The sequence below is a fragment of the Mustelus asterias genome, chromosome 2 (assembly GCF_964213995.1).
Source record: "Mustelus asterias chromosome 2, sMusAst1.hap1.1, whole genome shotgun sequence".
Classification (NCBI taxonomy): domain Eukaryota; kingdom Metazoa; phylum Chordata; class Chondrichthyes; order Carcharhiniformes; family Triakidae; genus Mustelus; species Mustelus asterias.
In genome coordinates, this window is record NC_135802.1 from 35,178,658 (window position 1) to 35,200,842 (window position 22,185).

A 22,185-nucleotide genomic window follows, 5' to 3' on the forward strand; every position below is an offset into this window, starting at 1 on the left:
AGATGTTGTTGCCTATCCTTACTGATTGCGGTCTGTGCGTTAGGAAGTTCAGGATCCAATCGCAGAGGGAGGTGCTGAGGCCCAGACCATAGAATTTGGAGATGAGTTTCATAGGAATAATGATGTTGAAGTCAATAAATAGGAGTCTGACATAGGTGTCTTTGCTATCTAGGTATTCCAGGGTTGAGAGCATGGCCAGGGAGATGGCGTCGGCTGTGGACCTGTTGCGGCGGTAGGCAAACTGTAGTGGATCCAGGTAGTCCGGGAGGCTGGAATTGATTCGTGCCACGACTAACCTTTTGAAGCACTTCATAATGATGGATGTCAGAGCCACCGGCCGCTAGTCATTAAGGCACGCTGCTTGGCTCTTCTTAGGTACCAGGATGATGGCCATCTTCTTGAAGCAGATCGGGACCTCAGATTGTTGTAAAGAGAGGTTGAAGATGTCTGCGAATACCCCCGCCAGCTGTATCCACGCAGGATCTGAGTGCTCGTCCGGGTACCCCATCTGGGCCAGTTACTTTCCGTGGGTTGACCTTCGAGAAAGCTGCTCTGACATCTGCAATGGTGACCCCAAATAGAGGTTCATCCAGGGCTTCCAGGGTGGAGGGCATGCTCTCGGTGACCTCTTGCTCAAAACAGGCGTAGAATGCATTGAGCTCATCAGGGAGGGGTGCGTTGGAGCCGGCGATTTTACATGCCTTCATCTTGTAGCCTGTTATGTCTTGCAGACCTTGCCATAGTCGGCGGGGGTCGGTGTGACTAGCCTGGGACTCTAGCTTGGTCCGGTGCTGTCTTTTGACATCTTTGATGGATCTCCTTAAACCGTATCTGGCTTTCTTGTATAGGTCAGGGTTGCCTGACTTGAACGCCTCAGACCTGGACTTCAGCAAGCAGTGGATATTCTTGTTTATCCAGGATTTCCGGTTGGGGAACACACGGATTTGCTTCTTTGACATACAGTCTTCTACACACTTACTAATGAAGTCAGTTACTGTAGTAGCGTACTCGTTCAGGCTGGTCACAGAGTTTTTAAATACTGACCAGTCCACTGACTCCAAGCAGCCCCGTAGGGGATCATCCGATTCCTCAGACCAACAATGTGTCCCAGAAGATCAGCGCTTGCCTCTCACTCACCCAAAACTCACGTGGTGATAAAGTCGACCACACAGATCATGAAGTGGCTGTGAAAATAAACTTATTACAGTATTAAATACAGGACAAGTTCATGGCTTCCATGCTCTCAGTCTGAGTCCATGGGAGAAGGGGTGAGTCGCTCACGCTAGCGCTATAATACTGTGGTGCTGATTGTTCATTTGAGTGCAACTTCCTAATGGGAGCTTAAGATCAGTGGGTTTACTATGTAGATACGTTTTGACAACACTTACTGTAATACCAAATGCCCACAGGCTTCAGATAAACTCCAGGAAGTGCCTTGCTTTCTCTCGATTGGCCTCTGTAATGTCAGCGGATCAGTAGAAACTCCAGATACATGTGTAGCTATATAAAACCTTGGTTTGGCCGCATTTGGAGTATTGCGTGCAATTTTGGTCACCACACTACCAGAAAGACGTGGAAGCTTTGGAGAGAGATCACTCCAAAGGTTCACCAGGATGTCGACTGGTCTCGAGGGTGTTGACTATGAGGAGAGGTTGAATAGACTAGGATTGTTTTCACTAGAAAGATGGAGGCTGAGGGCAGACCTGTTGGAGGTCTACAAATGTATGAGAGGTATGGTTAGGGTGGATAGTCAGAGGCTTTTTCCGAGGGTGGATGTGTCAATCACAAGGGAGCATAGGTTCAGGGTGAGAGGGGAAAGTTTAAGGGAGATGTGCAGAGGAAGTTTTTCATGCAGAGTGTGGAATGCACTGCCAGAGGAGGTGGTGGAAGCAGGCACATTAGCAACATTTAAGAGGCATCTGGATGGGTACATGAATAGGGAGGGAAAATAGGGATATGGGCAGAGTAAGGGCAGAAGGTTTCCTTTTTAGTTGAGTTGGGCATCATGATCGGTCGGGGCTTGGAGGGCCGAAGGGCCTGTTCCTGTGCTGTACTTTTCTTTGTTCTTTGTGCAAATGGGGTTTTCCCTGATCATATGCTGATATCACGACAGCTGATCAGGGGAAGCCCAACAGGGAAATCCCAGGTTTAGCTCAGTGATTCACAACAAGCTTGAACTATTTCCCACAAGTCCTGGTGTAGGACTTCAGCCAGGCCAGTAAATTAAAAACAACACCCTTTCAGCAGGTAATATTCAGCATGTTTCCCATTGAATGCAATGTGGTAAATGTGCAGCGTTCAATAGCAACGCTGGAGAAAATCATTAAAAGTCTATTCATGTCGCCAGAATGAAAAGACTTCGAAAGTTCTAACGAGGTTAAGTACCATGCAAGCCTTTCAAGGTTAAACGGTGCTGTTTTTCTACAGACTTGAAGATTAGCCAAATGTACAGTAGAGAAGCTTTTATTATTAGAGACGTGCAAAGAACCAGGGGCTACATTCTGGAGCTCATCAGCAATCATTTCCTCATTATAATTACACTTTCCAGTCATTAATAATTACTGTTTATCCTGGTGATAGGAGAGCTGATCGAGGAGATAAAATACATCACGTCCTCTCATGGAGCTCTCTTATCCATGTTCCTCTTTCAAACTTAAGCTTTCTTTTGCTTGGCCAGCACACGGTCTTTAAATAATTCCAAAAATAAAATTTAATCTTGTATTGTAAAAACTGCAGTAAAACTCCTTCTTCCTCAGAATCCCATTTTTACCCAGTCAGCAGGGCGTCAGAGGGGTGTGGATATATCTCACCGGGAGCAGATATTTGTGGGTGGCACGGCGGCACAGTGGTTAGCACTGATGCCTCACAGCGCCAGGGACCCGGGTTCAATTCCAGCCTCGGGTCACTGTCTGTGTGGGTTTCCTCCGGGTGCTCTGGTTTTCTCCCACAATATAAAAATGTGCGGGTTAGGTTGATTGGCCATGCGAAATTGCCCCTTAGTGTTAGGGGGATGTCGCGGGGATTATAAGGTTAATGTGTGGACTTGCGGGGATGGGGTCTTGGTGCAGGTTCAATAGGCTGAATGGCCTCCTTCTGCACTGTAGGTACTCTATCTGTTATACGGAGTCACCTCGTCGAAGCTGCAGGAAAGGAAAATTAGCAGGCCGTAAAAGGGGCTTCCCTCCAATGTTGCCTTTCTTACGTTCCTTCCGAAAGTTACAATTATCCTCCTTTTCCTTGAACAGAAGTGTCACAGTTGTTTCAGAAATACTGAATCAGACCCTTCAGGCGGCATTTTCCCCTCGGACTTGGTGCTGTTTTCGGATCCCAAACCCACCTCTGGTGGGACAGCAATTAAAGTCTCAATTTTCCAGGAAGTGAGCCCTGATTTGGCATCGAGACACCCCTGTCCAGTTGAGGGTGGCGGGCAGTCGCTTGAAACTGCAGGATAGTCAGGCATTCCTGCTTCAGTGGAACACTCTACTACAATAAAGGGTAAGTAACTGAGTGGGAGCCGCAAGAAAAGTGGGCCCTCTCAGCTACATTTCAAAAGCGTTTTAAAACCCCCTATTATATCTGTACTCCTCTAAATCTGGCTTCTTCAGCATGGGGAGGTCAATGGTCCCATGGTATTATCGCTAGACTATTAATCCAGAAACTCAGCTAATGTTCTGGGGATCGGGGTTCAAATCCCGCCACGGCAAATGGTGGATTTTGAATTCAATAAAAAATATCTGGAATTAAGAATCTACTGAAGACCATGAACCCAATGTTGGAAAAATCCACCTGGTTCACTAATGTCCTTTAGGGAAGGAAATCTGCCATCCTTACCTGGTCTGGCCTACATGTGACTCCAGAGCCACAGCAATGTGGTTGACTCTCAACTGCCCTCTGAAATGGCCTCACAAGCCATTCAGTTCATGGGCACTAGGGATGGCCAATAAATGCTGGTGCAGCCAGCGACACGCATAAGTGAATGAGAAAAGCCCCCCAATTTTATTGCACCTTCAGCTGCCTGGATGCTAAGCTCTGGAATCCCCTCCCTAAACCTCACCACCATCTTCCCTCCTTACAATCTACCTCTGATGGAGTTTTTGATCAGATGCCTGGTTTGGACGGTAGGTCTTATGAGGAAAGGTTGAGGGAACTTGGGCTTTTCTCTTTAGAGCGGAGGAGGTTGAGAGGAGACTTGACAGAGGTTTATAAGATGATGAGGGGGATAGATAGAGTGAAAGTTCAAAGACTATTTCTTCGGGTGAATGGAGCGGTAACTAGGGGGCATAACTATAGGGTTCATGGTGGGAGATACAGGAAGGATGTCCGAGGTAGGTTTTTTACTCAGAGAGTGGTTGGGGTGTGGAATGGACTGCCTGCAGGGATAGTGGAGTCAGAAACTTTAGGAACATTTAAGAAGCTATTGGATAGGCACATGGAGCACTTTGGGATGATAGGGAGGAAATAGCTTGATCTGGGTTTCAGACAAAGCTCGGCACAACATCGGGGGCCGAAGGGCCTGTTCTGTGCTGTACTGTTCTATGTTCTATGTATGCCCTGATATCATCTTACTTGGACCAGTGTCAGTGCGACGTATTGTTGCTCAAGAAGTTTCTCCTAAATTCCTTATTAGATATATAATGACTATCCTATATTTATGGCTCCCAGCTTTCGATTCACCCACAAGTGGAAGCTCTTTATTAAGCCCACCCCATCAATTCCCTTCATAATTTTAAAGGCCTCTATTAGGTCACATCGTATCCTAAAGAGCCCAACCTGTTCGGCCTTTCCTGATAGCTATAACATCATAGTTCTGGCATTGACCTCATAAATCTTTTTTGTGCTTCTCCAGCCAGGGATATAAAGCTATTATTTCACGAAATCAAGGCTAAGAAACCTGATGGATGGTTAGGAGGAGTAGATAAGATAGCCCAGTAATCCTCTCCATTCCAAGATACTGCGTCATCACAGTTATTTATAGTTTTAAGCCCTTTCCTCACTCAGAAACATCCCTGTTAATATTACAGTTTCCATGCATACTTTCACGTGACGGCAGTATTTTAGCAGCATGGCCTGGAAAACACGAGGATTTGACAAGGTTCAAAAAGAAGCCTTTGTAGTAAATGTGTTTCAGATTGGGTAGGATGGGAACCATGTGAAAAAAGTAATTGCAAAAGAGCGATTAAAAAGAAAAACTGTTAGCAGCAATTTCAGAATAAAAAACTTGCATTGGACATAACCAAACGAGAGGAAAATGCTTCATTGAAATCATGTGTTACATTTGGCAGTTGCATGTTGATTTATTTCAAAAACATAGGCAACACAGTCCATATCTATAAAATTGCCAATGACGAGATTTGTTTTTCACTTGAACACGTAATTATAAAGTATGAAATGCCAAGCGAAATACTCCAAATCCCAGCTGACTTGCATTATTTTAATAGTTAACAGTAGAGCTGCTTGACAGTTTGCATTGTACTGCCTCGGAACCACTTCCTGTGTGAAAACACGTCCAGGAGTAAAAATTTGTGAAAAAAAATAATGTTGAAGCTTTTTGTCTTTCACTCACCAGGGCACTTCTCGAGAATAGCAGTATAAGGGGAAAACAACAATTTATACTGCATGGAAAGCGAATGTTGATTGATTGGCATGGATTCCAATCAGCATTCTGTTTCTATGCAGTATTAATTGTTGTTTTTTCTTTATACTGCTATTCTTGCGCAATGTCCTGGTGAGTACAAGATGAAAAGCTTCGACATGCCTCTTGTTTCAGCAATACTCCAATGACTATAAGTAAAGATTTCTTTGTTTGGGAATTAGTCTAAAGGCAGACTAAAGTTTGGATAGTGGATGCCAATGGGATCGAAATTCTTGGGGTGGGGTAAGGGCCAACAGGGGAGAGGGTAGGTTTCAGGAACTTGGAACTGAGCATAAATCTGCACAGTTTCCTCCAAGAAATGCCAAATATTGGGGGAGGGCTGAGTTCTCTGCAGCTGTTCCTGGACTATCCCAGAATTCCACTAGGGAGACAGATTTTAGGTCAAGCAGATTCCTTGCCTGTCGAAGGCAAACATCAAATGTGATTTCTAAAAGCTCCAAAAATGTTGCCGCTCCAATGAGAGTATCAATTACCTCCAAATGGAAATATTAATCATAATTCAGGAAATTGAAGAAATGTCACCATCCTTCTTTGTTCTGAAAAAAGCCTTTTGTTCCGCCCACTGTTCCAATCTCCCTCTGGGCATTCACGACAGGCACCGCCATCACACCTTTAGTGGGCAAGGGAGGGTGGGCATGGTGGCACAATGGTTAGCACTGCCAGTGGTTAGCATCAGGGACCTAGGTTCAATTCTGACCTTGAGTCACTGCCTGTGTGGAGTGTGCCTGTTCTCTCTGTGTCTGCATGGGTTTCCTCTGGGTGCTCTGGTTTCCTCCCACAGTCCAAAGATGTGCAGGTTAGGTGGATTGACCGTGCTAAATTGTTCCTTAGTGTTAGGGAGACTTGCTAGGGTAAAACATGGGATTTTGGGAGTAGGCCTGGATGGGATTGTGGTTGGTGCAGAGTCGATGGGCCAAATGGATTCCTTCCGCACTATAGGATTCTATGATTCTATGACACCCATGGTCGCTAGGCAAGGGTACTAACTGTTCCAGAACCAAAGTGGGTAGATGCAGATAGGATACAAATAAACCATGATCTAACTGAGTGATGGAATAGGCTTGAGGAGTTGAATGGCCCACTCTTGTCCTCATGTTCCTATGATAATGACCGTGCCCTCATGATTTGTAACAGCACCAATAGCCCGATGAGTCTAGTTGAAATATCCACCGACTGTGTGCTCTCAGCGATTGCAGGGCCAGTGAGTTGACGTTGGCAATTATAGGGTGGATTTATGCAGCCATTGCTAACGCCAGCGCAAAGGGGATTGGAACAAACCCTCTTGTTGCTTCTTCTTTCTATATTCTCTTCTTGCAGAAGGCAGCTTCCTGGGTAATAAAAAACATAGATGCATATTTTATGGGCCACTCCTGGTACAGAATACTCTCCGGGGCTTACATCATTACATATGTCTAATTGTGCTGACACTTAGTGCAGGGGATAGCTTCCTCGGTAATGCTTTCAAATCCACATCTTTCATAGTGGATGCCTAATTTATCGTTCCTGCGACTGGTTTATGGAACCCCTGAGGAACCCCTGAGGAGTGCCTGAGACACATGAGCCGGGAGCTGCGGTGGTGTCTTAGATTGACACCATGCACCGTCTGACAGTGGGTTAAGGCTGTCACTCCTAATTGCAGTCTCTTCACTTGATAATACAGGGCATATTACTCAACACGTGTAGGAATTAAAACCAGGCCTGCTGTGTGCACTGACGCTCGAGGCAATCGAAGGAGCACAGGACGAGATGTACGGTCTGCAGTAAGGCCATTGTAGCCCTGAGTGAATGTCACCCGCAACCCCCCCACTGCCATTTCCTCCAAGCTCTCCTGAAGGAAGCAATTCATGCTGCGTTTAGTTCTATAGGTCCCACGCATCGCCTGATAGCCTGCCTAAGCAACTATTACTTGCATGTGAACTTCACGTGTCACTGTAACAGGCATCACAACCAATTTATCCAGAATCAGCCTCTTTAAATATCACTGAAAACAATACTTCCTGGAATTAAGTATAACCAGCCATTGGAATTCATAAATGTACCATTAATCAAGCAAAAACTGAACCAAGCAAAAGGTCGGTGCATGTGTGAGTGTTGAGTCCTATTCTGTGGCCTATTATGACAGAATCTGTGAAGATAAAGCTCTCAGTAATGGGTTTAATATATTGGTCTCAACGATGGCTCTGTTCATCAGTTGGAAGGACAGTGGGGGTTGCCTTGGGGATGGGGTGGGGATGCGTTCTGGGGCAGCTCTGCCGCTGTCATTTTTTTGGGAGACGCCAGACAGCTGTGTGCCCGCCAGGCCGTGAATTGCTTGGCATGGGGGCGTCTGTCTCCTTCAGGTCAAGGATCCCGCCCCCAAGAACAGTTGGCCAATCGGAGGGCTGGCAGCTCTTCAGCTCCAGCAGCGGCGCCACTGGGAGTGGTGGCCACTGCTACTACTGCACCCAACCTGGCAACAACAGTGGAATACAGTAAGAAGTTTAACAACACCAGGTTAAAGTCCAACAGGTTTATTTGGTAGCAAAAGCCACACAAGCTTTACCCCAGTCCAACGCCGGCATCTCCACATCATAACAACAGTGGAGGCAGGCCACTGCCTGGAGGTCAGCGTGTGGGGCTCACCAGGACCTGTCGAGTGGACCCCAGCAAGGGTGGGGTGGTGTCATTGTTGAGGAGAGGAGGGCATCTCTCTGAGGGGGGGCAGTTGAGGGGAGGGGGCCACCCCTGTCACCAGGGGGACCCTCACTGGATCGCAGGCTGCCCGATCAGAATGGAGCATCCTCTCCGAGCCCGTGAGGAGGTGGCCATTTTTTCTATGGTGGCCTCCATTACTGATAGAAGCGCATTAATTGGCCTCTGGGTGGGAAGGCCATCTCTTCCCCTTGACTGATTCGAGGGGGTGTCAGGAAGGTGACAGTGTTTCACCCCTCGCCTTCCCTCCCAATCCGGTGCCCCCCATTGTGCTTCCCAGACCACTCCCAAGCATGGAATTAAATTTTGCCCATTATGTCAGGCTAGGTCTGTAGCTATAGCAGGCAGTTAAATTCCTGCTGCGTAGTACTTGAGTTAGAAACCCTACAGTGAAGAAGGAGGCCATTTGGCCCATCGAGTCTGCACCGACAACAATCCCACCTCAGCCCTATCCCCATAACATCACATTGTTTACCCCGCTAATCCCTCTAACCTATGCATCCCGGGACACTAAGGGACAATTTAGCATGGCCAATGCAACTAACCCACACAACTTTGGATGGTGGGAGGAAACCAGAGCACTCAGAGGAAACCCACGCAGACACGGGGAGAACGTGCAAACTCCACACAGAAAGTGACCCAAGCCGGGAATCGAACCCAGGTCTCCGAAGCTGTGAGGCAGCAGTGCTAACCACTGTGCCACCGACAGTTAGAAAAGGACAGCTATCGAACTAAAACCTCAATGTTTCATTCATCTCTCAGTCATCACTTCAGACACTAGCGTATTAACTCTCCATCTATTCCTTGGACACATTTGTTTCACCCTCTCTGTAAGCTGCCTTGGAATGTTTTTTTTTCAATGTTAAAGGCACTTCTTAAAACACTTTGCTCTCCTGCAGTTGTACAACAATGAGTACACTAAGATATGCAAAGGAGCAGCAATGAATAGGCAGTCACCAAGGGATCATGGGATCGTATCTTCTCACACAAAGCTAGAGGGTTACAAAATTTTAATATGATTCACATTCTTAGTTGTATGTGAGGATATTGTGATTGAGGAGAAATTAAAAAGAAATATAGGGTACCAAATTACTAATTGATGCAAATAAGCTGATAATAAAAATCATCCCAATCAGCAGAACCTCAGAAAAGCAAGATAAGCAGCGCTATTTTAATATGGAAAGAAATCTGATGATTATGGTAATATCTTCAGCCCTATGCACAGTCTTTCAATAGAAGTTGCAGACAATCAATGCTATGTATTGCCTGAAGAAATCTCGTTAGATGTAGCCCAAGAGTGTAATAAAAGCAAATAGTTACGACTTATACTCTGCTAGTAGTGGTGTAGGATTTCCCCACAGGCTGCTGCTATAACCTCAAATGTATAATAATGCCAGGAGTAGCTGGTTACTGGTTAGTCTAGCAGTTCTCCCGACAATGTTCTCCTGGTGTTGTTTACAGAACTGCTGCTTTTTCAGCAGCTGCGGGATAGGAATCTTATTTTTCCTACAAGCTCTTGACAATGAAAACAAGATGGCATTCATCACAACCAGGATCTGGCCCTCACCGCGTTGTGTCAGATGTCTTACCAGTGCTACCGTGCACATGGAGCAAAGGGAAACCGCAGCGTGTTTTAAAGGAAAAATGCCATTGAAGCAACCAAGTTGGCAACTAATAAACTGGTTAAATATTAAAGGGGTTGTGGGTGGGGGTTGCGGGTGGGGGGGGGGGGGTGGCGGGAGATGTTGACTTTGTGAAATGGTGTGACATAGATGATGGCAAATCATCAGCCTGTTTCACTGCATACTGACTTGAAGTTGAATCCTTTAGTGAGCTGTTTTTTAGCCCTTTTGAAAATAAATCGTGATTCCAAATAAACCTGTTGGACTTTAACCTGGTGTTGTGAGGCTTCTTACTGTGCCCCACTCCAGTCCAACGCCGGCATCTCCACGTCAAAATAAATGGGGGTTAACGACAATTAAAATACTGGGCGAAGGAATGTCATACTAACACGCTAAGTGATCATGTGCTAGTTTTTACAAACATCAGTTTATATGCTCCGCTGTTTCTGCTGTGGCATTTACCACCTGCTTTGAATGCATAAGGCCGATTTAGGGCAGCAATGTGTGCACAATCTTACACATTACCATTCCTCGTCATTGTCTGGCTCACCCTCAGTCACTCAACATGCTTTAGGGAAATATGAATCAACGCGCACACCCTGGGTTTACTTAATGATCCCAAAACCTGAGCAAGACATTACAATGACCTTCATTTAAACTGAGTGCCACCAAGGAATCTTTAATCTAAATCCTTTTTACTGGTTAAAGGAGGGGGGAAGGATTAGAATTCAAAGAGATTGTAAAAGTGTTTTAATAAACTTTCAGGCTTTTCAAGCAGAACAGTACGTGACCAGAGCGATTGGCGTTTGTTTTTTCTGCAGACCTGAATCTCCAAGGCAGCTTTGTTGTTTGGAGCTTTTCTCTGGCAGCCTTCAGCACGCCGCTCTGATGTGACATAGCTTCTCTTGGGTCTTAAGAGTTGCCCGCATCATGTGTACTGATGCTGCCCTTTCCGACGCGCGTTACACTTTACATAATCCTGCAGGTCAGGAAGAATTCTCCAAAAGCGCCCGAGCCTTTTAGTCTCCCTCTTTATAGCAGACAAAACAAAAAGAGTAATTTAGTCATCTTTGTATCCACGCTACCAACTGGAAAATCATAGTACGCGAAGCAGCATCCACAAATACATTGCATTGGGGTTTACATGTCAGAGTTCAATGCTTCTGCTCTTTCTCACTTCTCATTCCGGACACAATACATATCTCTTTGCAATTCTGGGAGGAGTTCTGGAAATAAATGATTCTTTCCAGGGTGTTTATTTCTCCCGGCCCTTGTGTTGTTAATTATTTTCTTCCTGCCCGCCATTCCTGTTTCCCTCCTCTTGCTGCCCCCCTGGTTTCTGTCTTTAAGGAGGGAGGAGCTGGGGTGGTGGACTAATGGGGAGGTGATCTGCTCGCAGTCTTCTGTCAGCGTGACTCTGAACAGTCTGCTGAGGTGCACGTTCGAGAGGCCCTGGACTTTGCTGCTTTCTCTGAGGGGATGTTTCTTGTCTCAGCTCAGTCGCTCCCCGTTAATGATCAGACAGGTCGTTGACTGAGGGAACTTGAACCTAAGCTCTTATCCTGCGGTGCCGTTGGTACACTGCACTATCTCTAGCCAGAGGTCTTGCCTGTGCTCTCACTGTGTAAAGATCAAATAGGGTTAATTCTTTTGGAGCCTCTCCCACTCCGCTATAATAACTTCAGTGGAAACCTCCATTATAAATGCCAAAATGAGAGAAGCCCTGAGCAAATTTCTGGCATGAGATGCATTGTACAATCTTCTTCTCTAAGTTATTACTTCCCATCATTTCAAAACTGTGCAACCTCCTTACTATTCTTGCTTTGCCTTTCCTCCTGCAACCTACAATCTTTGAAAAGACAGCCCCCCTGGTATCAGCTACAAATATTTCTTTGTACTCTTTCCCTCTTTTCAGCTGTTGTGTTAATGGGTCTAGGAGGCTTTCTCTCAGTTTTTCTCAATATCAAATGTAGCTTCTGACGTTTATATCCACCCCCTTGAGGCTATTTTGGACACTTCAATTCTTCATCCAAGATGATGAAAACGCAAGACTACAAGAGAATATTATTCTATTAAGAGTCATTCCAAAAAGACTCCACAGGTTGGAGTTTTCCTTCTTTCCAGAAAGGAGACGATTGAAGGGTGACATGATAGAGTTCTCTAAGATTATGAAAGTCTTTGATAGAATATATATAGAGAGATGTTTCCAGTCGTGGATAAAATGGGAATAATGGGCCTTAAGGATTGTCATTAATAAATCCAGTAAGGAATTCTGGAGAAACTTCTTTACCCAGAGAGCAGTTTATATGAATGCATGAACAAGGAGCATGTGGGCGGCATGGTGGCATAATGGTTAGCACCGCTGCCTCACAATGCCAGGGACCCAGGTTCGATTCCTGGCAGTGTGAAGTTTGCACATTCTCCCCATGGCTGCGTGGGTTTCCTCTGGGTGCTCCCACAGTCCAGAGATGTGCGGGTTAGGTGGATTGGCCATATTAAATTGCCCCTTAGTGTCAGGGGGACTAGCTAGGGTAAATGCATGGGGTTAGGCGGATAGGACTTGGATGGGATTGTGATCGGCGCAGACTCGACGGGCCGAATGGCCTCCTTCTGCACTGTAGGATTCTATGATTCTATGATAATAGGCCATTCAACCCCTTGAACCTGCCCGCCATTTAATAAGATCATGACTGATCTGATCGTAACCTCAAATCTGCATCCCACCTATCCTCAATAATGTATCATCCCTCGCTCCTGACTTGTCAAGAATCTTTTAAAAGGATGGATGTCCGAGGAGGGTTCTTTACTCAGAGAGTGGTTGGGGTGTGGAATAGACTGCCTGCTGTGATAGTGGAGTCGGACACTTTAGGAACTTTCAAGTGGTTATTGGATAGGCACATTGAGCACACCAGAATGATAGGGAGTGGGATAGCTTCATCTTGGTTTCGGACAAAGCTCAGCACAACATCGAGGACCGAAGGGCCTGTACTGTGCTGTACTGTTCTATGTTCTATGTTTTCCCCTCTCGCTTTCAACCTATGCCCTCGAGTAATTGACCCTTCAACTCTGGAAAAAAGACTCTGACTATCCACTCTATTCAAGCCTGTCATAATCTTGTGAACCTCTATCAGGTCCCCTCGCCTCTGCCTTAAAATATTCAAAGACTCGGCTTCTACCACATTTTCAGGAAGAGTTCCAAAGACTCACAACCCTCTGAGTGAAAACATTTTGCCTCATCTCCATTTTAATGGGCGGCGCCATGGCACAGTGGTGAGCATTGCAGCCTCACAATGCTAGGGACGCGGGTTCAATTCCAGTCTTGGGTGACTAGCTGTGTGGAGTTTGCAGGTTCTCCCTGCATCTGTGTGACTTTCCTCTGGGTGCTCCGATTTCCTCCCACGGTCCAAAGGTGTGTAGCTTTGGTGGATTGGCCATGCTAAATTGTTCCTCATCGTGTCCTGTGAGGTTAGGGGGATTTGCGGTGGGTTATGGGATGGGGTTGGGGGGGTAAGATGCTCTGTCGGAGATTTGGTGCAGACTCAATGGGCCAGATGGCCTCTTCTGCACTGTGGGGATTCTATGATGAAGTGGGCGACCGTTTGTTTTTAAACAGTGACAATAGAATGTGTTACCACATGGAATGGTTGAGATGAATAGCATCAATGTATTCAAAGCGAAGCTAGATAAGCATGAGGAAAAAAAATAGAATAATGTGCTGATGGGGTTAGAGAAGGGTGAGGAGAAATGGATTTGTAAAACACTGACGTGGAAGCTCAGTCATTGGGTGTGTTTAAGGTAGAGATTGATAGACTTCTGGTCGCCACACTACCGTAAGGATGTTGATGCATTGGTAAGAGTGCAGAAGAGATTTACCAGGACATTGCCTGGTTTGGAGGACATGGATCAAGGAGAAAGGTTGAACAAACTTGGATTGTTTTCATTGGAGCGTCGGAGGATGAGGGGGGACCTGATAGAGGTTTACAAAATTATGGCAGACTTGGTTAGAGTGGATAGTCAGTCTTTTTCCCAGGGTCGAAGGGTCAATTACTTGGGGGCATAGGTTGAAAGCGAGAGGGGGCAAGTTTAAAAGAGATGTAAGGGGCAGGTTTTTCACACAGAGGGTGGTAAATGCCTGGAACACACTGCCAGAGGAGGTGGTGGAAGCAGATTCTATAACACCGTTCAAGAGGCATCTTGATAGATACATGAATAGGCAGGGAATAGAGGGATATGGACCACGTAGAGGCAAAAAAAATTAGATTAGAGAGGCATCTGTGTCAGCACAGACTTGGTGGGCCAAAGGGCCTGTTCCTGTGCTGTACTGTTCTTTGTAATAATAACATAAAGGGTAATGAGGTTAGCGTGTGTAAAAGGCATTGAAGTGTCTGATCAGCCATGATCGTACTGAATGGTGGAATAGCCTTGATGGGCTGAATGGACTACTCCCATCCCTCTGAGATAAAGATTGTTAACCATGCAAATGAATGTTGTTGTTGTATTCATAATGCTGCCACTGTCCACCCACCCAACAACGGAAGCTCACATTTAGAATCTGAATGCAAATTTATCTTGGTGTTTTTTCTCCCTCTATTTCAGTTGGTCTTCATGTTGGACGTTTCTGTGGGCCGTACGCTCCTGAACGCATCCGATCAATCACCGGCATTCTGTCCCTGACGCTGCACACTGACACTGCCATCGCTAGGGATGGCTTCTCGGCAAACTATTCCATTATCCAGAAGAATTCCTTAGAAAGTAAGTAAGAATGACTTGATTAACATACACCATTTGGGTGGTTTGAATCAGAAGATGTCACTCTCTCGATGCGTTGAATTCAATTGACAAGAAAGTGCTCCTGTGATGTTGATTCTGGGAGATGTACATACACCCACGTTCAGCAACATTCTTTACAGAGGAAACTAAGCTGTGTGTTATCAGAAACATAGATGAAAAGGTGAAATAAAATGCAATAGCTTTTCAAAACTTTTAGTTAGCGCTTCCAATATAGAAAAGTACCCTCGTACGCATCACAGGAGTGTCATTACAGTGACGCCTTTCTGTGCCGGAAATAACTCTTCGACCTGAATTTTCACTCCTTCAGAATCGGGAGGTTTTCCGGTTCCGCAAACACAATCCATAAGAAAGGGCCCCGGAAGTTGGGATTTTTGTTCTAGGTGCCGGGATTCCCTGCAGAGTTGGATTGGACAGAAAGGCTGTCTCAGTGCTTTGGCACTTTGATTAATAAAACAAAGAACAGCCCTCACTTCCCACACACCCCACGCACACTCCCCGTATCCTCCATGCTAACCAATGTCCCTTTGTGTCCCCATACGCTCCATGCGAACCTAACCTCCTGTATCCACCCCCCATGAACTCCATACTCTTCATGCCAACCTATGCCTGTACCCACCCTCATAGATCTCCATAGGCCCCAGTGCCACCGATGCCCAACTACTTACCCACATGGCCTCTATTATCCATATGTGTCGCTACCCACACATGGCCCCTCATACTCCCATGCCACCCCATGTCTCCCACCCTTCTTCACAACCCTTTCTAGCCCATATGCCAACTTAGTGCCAACCCCTACTCCTCCCTAACTACCTTTTGCCCTTACCCCCTCCATGCCAATTCACCTAATAACTACCATGGGCAAACCTCAGGAGCCATGCTGACATAAGATAAAATTGTTGATTGATGACGTCACTATTTAAACAAAACACTCCTACTAATTAAAAAAAACATACAATACATTGAAGTTCCTGCAGCTAATCTCTTTTGAAAATGAATATTTCACTTAAGGATCTCATCTCAGCAAACATTTCAATTCAACAACAACCTCAAGCTGTCAAGTCAAACTGCTCACTTAACATGCACCCCACTGTGATAATGTTAGGTTGTAAAATCAGTCATGCAGCACAAATCCTATAATGATAATCCTTAGTCTTATGTCAACAAAGTAAATTAGCAAGCACTGATTTTTTAAAATTTCACACATTTATAAAAACAATAAAGCCCAGCAGAGTTGAATCCTTTGACAGCTCCAATGACCTTCAACAGTTATTTGACAGTTTAACAGTTCTTTGACAGCTTTGAAAGCTTCAGTGAATAAATGCACTCACATTCATGTCTACAACTGTAAATCCCAAAGGTCACCTGACCGCTCTGTGGTGGACCTCAGTTGTGCCTTTGTCCTATTTGGACCACCGTTGTGTGTGTTTGTCATACCTGGGCACACCCCCTTCCGGTTTGGTTCCTCCCCTCGGCACCTAGTATAAAGGTGGCTGTCTCCTCCCCCTTGTTCAGTCCAGGTCGGTTATTTGTTGGGATCTGCTCCTGATTCTGTTGTGAATAAAAGCCTACACTTGTATTGGCACACCGGTAGTCTTTCGCCTTATTGATAGCGCACCACTCTCCCAAAGGGGTATGTTACTTCTCCCAAAGGATAGCAAGGGGCAGCTGACCTTCCCCAAAGGTATCCAGGGACCATATCCCAAGGGCTACCTCACTTCTCCAAAAGGGTGCCCTAGCTATCCAAATGAATCCAAAAGGTTCAGAATAATTGGTCGTCCATCTCATGTGCTACTTGTAGAAGGTTACTTCTTCCTACCAGGTCTAATCTGCACACTACAGATTTTAGACCCCGACCTCAGCAAAATCATACAAGTGAAGGCAACCATTGATTTATATGAAGTAGTTGTCTTTGTGCAAATTAAAACCTACCTCCATTCCACCCCTCCCCATTAAAATGGTGGAGGCCATGTTTAAGGGGCCAGACATCAGGATCTGGGCCTTTGCCTCTCTGTCTGCATGAAAATTCAGGCCTATGAGTCTATGACTCTAATTTGATACTAAGCCAATGAAAGTGATATTCGAACAGGTGGACAGAAGCTTGGTCAAAGAGGCAGCTTTTAAGGAAGGTCTTAAAGGAGAACAGGGAGGTGGAGAGACCGAGAGATTTAGGAAGGATTCAATGCTGGGGACAACCTTAACCCCACTCTTGGAAACCAAGTGGACATCTTGGTAGATGTTTTTGAGTTTCTGCGTTACATGGGAAGGTGTGTGTGTACATAATATACATAATATGAAGAGAGGAAGTTTTTTAACTGTATTTTACACCATTGTATCAAGGGTTTATCAACTCGAGAGCAATTGTGGATATTTAATTCCAGAGAATTTGAGTCCACCATGATGTGGGCTGCTACATTTTGTCACCATATGTTTGGGAGGGGAAGCCCATGGTGGGCATAGGGTAACTTGTCCTCCTTGTGTTTGGTGTGTATAGTACTGTAAGAGAGAACTTGCAATTATAGAACATCCTATGGCCCACGCAAAGTGATTCAGAGCCAATAAATTAATTTTAAAGACAGTGGGTGGGATTTCCTGCCCCTCCATGATGTGTTTTGCAACAGCGGAAGCGGCCCACCATTGGCTAGTGGCAGGATCTTCTGGTCCCGCCACTGTTAACATGATTTCCCAGTGTTTGCACCCTCCACAGCTTGCGGGGGGGGGGGGGGGGGGGGCACATGGTCACCGTTGGTGGGACCAGTATCCCACCCTAGTGTCCAGTCCAGTTTCAGAAGAAGAGTTGTACTAGACTTGAAGCATTAACTCTGTTTCTCTCTCCACCGATGCTGCCAGGCCTGCTTAGCTTTTCCAACACTTGCTGCTTTTGTTCCAGTCATGCAGGAAGGCATTGCAGTTAATTAGCAAGAAGTAAACTGCTACAAGTAGCGCATGAGATGGATGACCAATTATTCTATTTCTGCTGCTGTCCACTGAGGGAGAAATGTTAACCTGATTTCCTGCAATTAAATCTTTTTACATCTGCCCGAACACGCAGTCAAGGTCTCAATTTAAGGTCTCACCTGAACGATACCGATTCTGGCAACTTAGCATTGACTTGGCGTTGCACCTTGGGTATTTTTTTTTCAACCCACTTAAAGGTACTATCTGAGGGTGAGCTGTTGTGATTGCACTGACATTTACGACAATGGTCATGGCTCATTTGGGCAGTACTGTAACTGTCTGCATTCCTGGCGTTCATCAGGCTGCTTTCCATCCAGTGTCCCCGGGGAGATTTGACAAAAAGCCTCTTAATGCAGGCCAGATTCAGCTTAGGCCGGAATTCAAAGTCAAATTTTCAGATTCTGACAGCGTTAATTATGAGTTTTATTGAACAAAAATTAAAGTGAAAGCTTTTAGCACCGTCGACCGGGAAGTAGTCCTGACCGCCGGCGACACAATGGATCATGTCGAAATGACAGAAATGGTGCAAATTGTATAAGCAGCCGTTTCTGATGTGCAAGTCAAAATGTCTGACAATTATATACGGCTGGGCCTGACAGTTTAAATGTGTACCTGGGGCAGTGTCATTCTCAATATTGCTAAAAAGGTTTCTACTGTAACACCACACGGAGGATTTAAACATTTATCCTTTAATTCTTTCTGTTTGATTTCTCTGACGCTTCTCTGATCAGAACAAAGAGCGTTGCTGGTTATTTTATTGCATGAGGCTACCATGCACCATGAACGCCATCTGTTTCTGCCGTTCTGCTGGTCTCTGTGAAACGCTTTTCACATCTCAGTGTGGGGAAAGGTGCAGAAAGAACTACTGATGATTGGCAAGGCAACCAGGAAAGAATTTTTCTGGGAGCTATAACATTAACAGCAAAAAAGACTGGGAGACTCAAAACCAGTATGACTGCTGACAACACTGTGTGTCCGGTATTACTGCTGACAATATTGTGTGTCCGGTATTACTGCTGACAATATTGTGTGTCCGGTATTACTGCTGACAATATTGTGTGTCCAGTATTACTGCTGACAATACTGTGTGTCCGGTATTACTGCTGACAATACTGTGTGTCCGGTATTACTGCTGACAGTATTGTGTGTCCGGTATTACTGCTGACAATACTGTGTGTCCGGTATTACTGCTGACAATACTGTGTGTCTAGTATTACTGCTGACAATACAGTCTGTCCGGTATTACTGCTGACAATACTGTGTGTCCGGTATTATTGCTGACAATACTGTGTGTCCGGTATTACTGCTGACAATACTGTGTGTCCAGTATTACTGCTGACAGTATTGTGTGTCCAGTATTACTGCTGACAATATTGTGTGTCCGGTATTACTGCTGACAATACTGTGTGTCCGGTATTACTGCTGACAATACTGTGTGTCCGGTATTACTGCTGACAATCCTGTGTGTCCAGTATTACTGCTGACAATATTGTGTGTCCAGTATTACTGCTGACAATACTGTGTGTCCGATATTACTGCTGACAATACTGTGTGTCCAGTATTACTGCTGACAATACTGTGGGTCCAGTATTGCTGCTGACGACACTGTGTGTCCAGTATTATTGCTGACAATACTGTGTGTCCGGTATTACTGCTGACAATACTGTGTGTCCAGTATTACTGCTGACAATACTGTGTGTCCAGTCTTACTGCTGACAATACTGTGTGTCCAGTATTACTGCTGACAATACTGTGTGTCCGGTATTACTGCTGACAGTATTGTGTGTCCGGTATTACTGCTGACAATACTGTGTGTTCGGTATTACTGCTGACAATACTGTGTGTCTAGTATTACTGCTGACAATACTTTGTGTCCAGTATTACTGCTGACAATACTGTGTGTCCGGTATTACTGCTGACAATATTGTGTGTCCAGTATTACTGCTGACAATATTGTGAGCCCAGTATTACTGCTGACAATATTGTGAGTCCAGTATTACTGCTGATAATACTGTGTGTCCAGTATTACTGCTGACAATACTGTGTGTCCAGTATTACTGCTGACAATACTGTGTGTCCAGTATTACTGCTGACAATATTGTGAGTCCAGTATTACTGCTGACAATACTGTGTGTCCAGTATTACTGCTGACAATACTGTGTGTCCAGTATTACTGCTGACAATACTGTGTGTCCGGTATTACTGCTGACAATACTGTGTGTCCAGTATTACTGCTGACAGTATTGTGTGTCCAGTATTACTGCTGACAATATTGTGTGTCCAGTATTACTGCTGACAGTATTGTGTGTCCGGTATTACTGCTGACAATATTGTGAGTCCAGTATTACTGCTGACAATATTGTGTGTCCAGTATTACTGCTGACAATACTGTGTGTCCGGTATTACTGCTGACAATACTGTGTGTCCGGTATTACTGCTGACAATACTGTGTGTCCGGTATTACTGCTGACAGTATTGTGTGTCCGGTATTACTGCTGACAATACTGTGTGTCCGGTATTACTGCTGACAATACTGTGTGTCTAGTATTACTGCTGACAATACAGTGTGTCCGGTATTACTGCTGACAATACTGTGTGTCCGGTATTATTGCTGACAATACTGTGTGTCCGGTATTACTGCTGACAATACTGTGTGTCCAGTATTACTGCTGACAGTATTGTGTGTCCAGTATTACTGCTGACAATATTGTGTGTCCGGTATTACTGCTGACAATACTGTGTGTCCGGTATTACTGCTGACAATACTGTGTGTCCGGTATTACTGCTGACAATACTGTGTGTCCAGTATTACTGCTGACAATATTGTGTGTCCAGTATTACTGCTGACAATACTGTGTGTCCGATATTACTGCTGACAATACTGTGTGTCCAGTATTACTGCTGACAATACTGTGGGTCCAGTATTGCTGCTGACGACACTGTGTGTCCAGTATTATTGCTGACAATACTGTGTGTCCTTTATTACTGCTGACAATACTGTGTGTCCAGTATTACTGCTGACAATACTGTGTGTCCAGTATTACTGCTGACAGTATTGTGTGTCCAGTATTACTGCTGACAACACTGTGTGTCCAGTATTACTGCTGACAATACTGTGTGTCCAGTATTACTGCTGACAATACTGTGTGTCCGGTATTACTGCTGACAGTATTGTGTGTCCGGTATTACTGCTGACAATACTGTGTGTCCGGTATTACTGCTGACAATACTGTGTGTCTAGTATTACTGCTGACAATACTTTGTGTCCAGTATTACTGCTGACAATACTGTGTGTCCGGTATTACTGCTGACAATATTGTGTGTCCAGTATTACTGCTGACAATATTGTGAGTCCAGTATTACTGCTGACAATATTGTGAGTCCAGTATTACTGCTGATAATACTGTGTGTCCAGTATTACTGCTGACAATACTGTGTGTCCAGTATTACTGCTGACAATACTGTGTGTCCAGTATTACTGCTGACAATATTGTGAGTCCAGTATTACTGCTGACAATACTGTGTGTCCAGTAATACTGCTGACAATACTGTGTGTCCAGTATTACTGCTGACAATACTGTGTGTCCGGTATTACTGCTGACAATACTGTGTGTCCAGTATTACTGCTGACAATACTGTGTGTCCAGTATTACTGCTGACAGTATTGTGTGTCCAGTATTACTGCTGACAATATTGTGTGTCCAGTATTACTGCTGACAGTATTGTGTGTCCGGTATTACTGCTGACAATATTGTGAGTCCAGTATTACTGCTGACAATATTGTGTGTCCAGTATTACTGCTGACAATACTGTGTGTCCGGTATTACTGCTGACAATACTGTGTGTCCAGTATTACTGCTGACAATACTGTGTGTCCAGTATTACTGCTGACAATACTGTGTGTCCGGTATTACTGCTGACAATACTGTGTGTCCAGTATTACTGCTGACAATACTGTGTGTCCAGTATTACTGCTGACAGTATTGTGTGTCCAGTATTACTGCTGACAATATTGTGTGTCCAGTATTACTGCTGACAGTATTGTGAGTCCAGTATTACTGCTGACAATACTGTGTGTCCAGTAATACTGCTGACAATACTGTGTGTCCAGTATTACTGCTGACAATACTGTGTGTCCGGTATTACTGCTGACAATACTGTGTGTCCAGTATTACTGCTGACAATACTGTGTGTCCAGTATTACTGCTGACAGTATTGTGTGTCCAGTATTACTGCTGACAATATTGTGTGTCCAGTATTACTGCTGACAGTATTGTGTGTCCGGTATTACTGCTGACAATATTGTGAGTCCAGTATTACTGCTGACAATATTGTGTGTCCAGTATTACTGCTGACAATACTGTGTGTCCGGTATTACTGCTGACAATACTGTGTGTCCAGTATTACTGCTGACAATACTGTGTGTCCAGTATTACTGCTGACAATACTGTGTGTCCGGTATTACTGCTGACA

At 45.0% G+C, this 22,185-nt stretch overlaps 1 protein-coding gene across 3 annotated transcripts in view; it reads left to right on the forward strand.

Annotated features, from left to right (window-relative positions):
• nrp1a (neuropilin 1a) overlaps positions 1-22,185 on the forward strand; it is a 223,176-nt gene that overhangs the window by 102,896 nt on the left and 98,095 nt on the right. For all 3 annotated transcript variants that reach the window (XM_078233256.1, XM_078233272.1, XM_078233263.1), the window contains exon 6: positions 14,563-14,718. In XM_078233256.1, the coding sequence (XP_078089382.1) occupies positions 14,563-14,718 (156 nt within the window). The remainder of the gene's footprint in view (positions 1-14,562; positions 14,719-22,185) is intronic.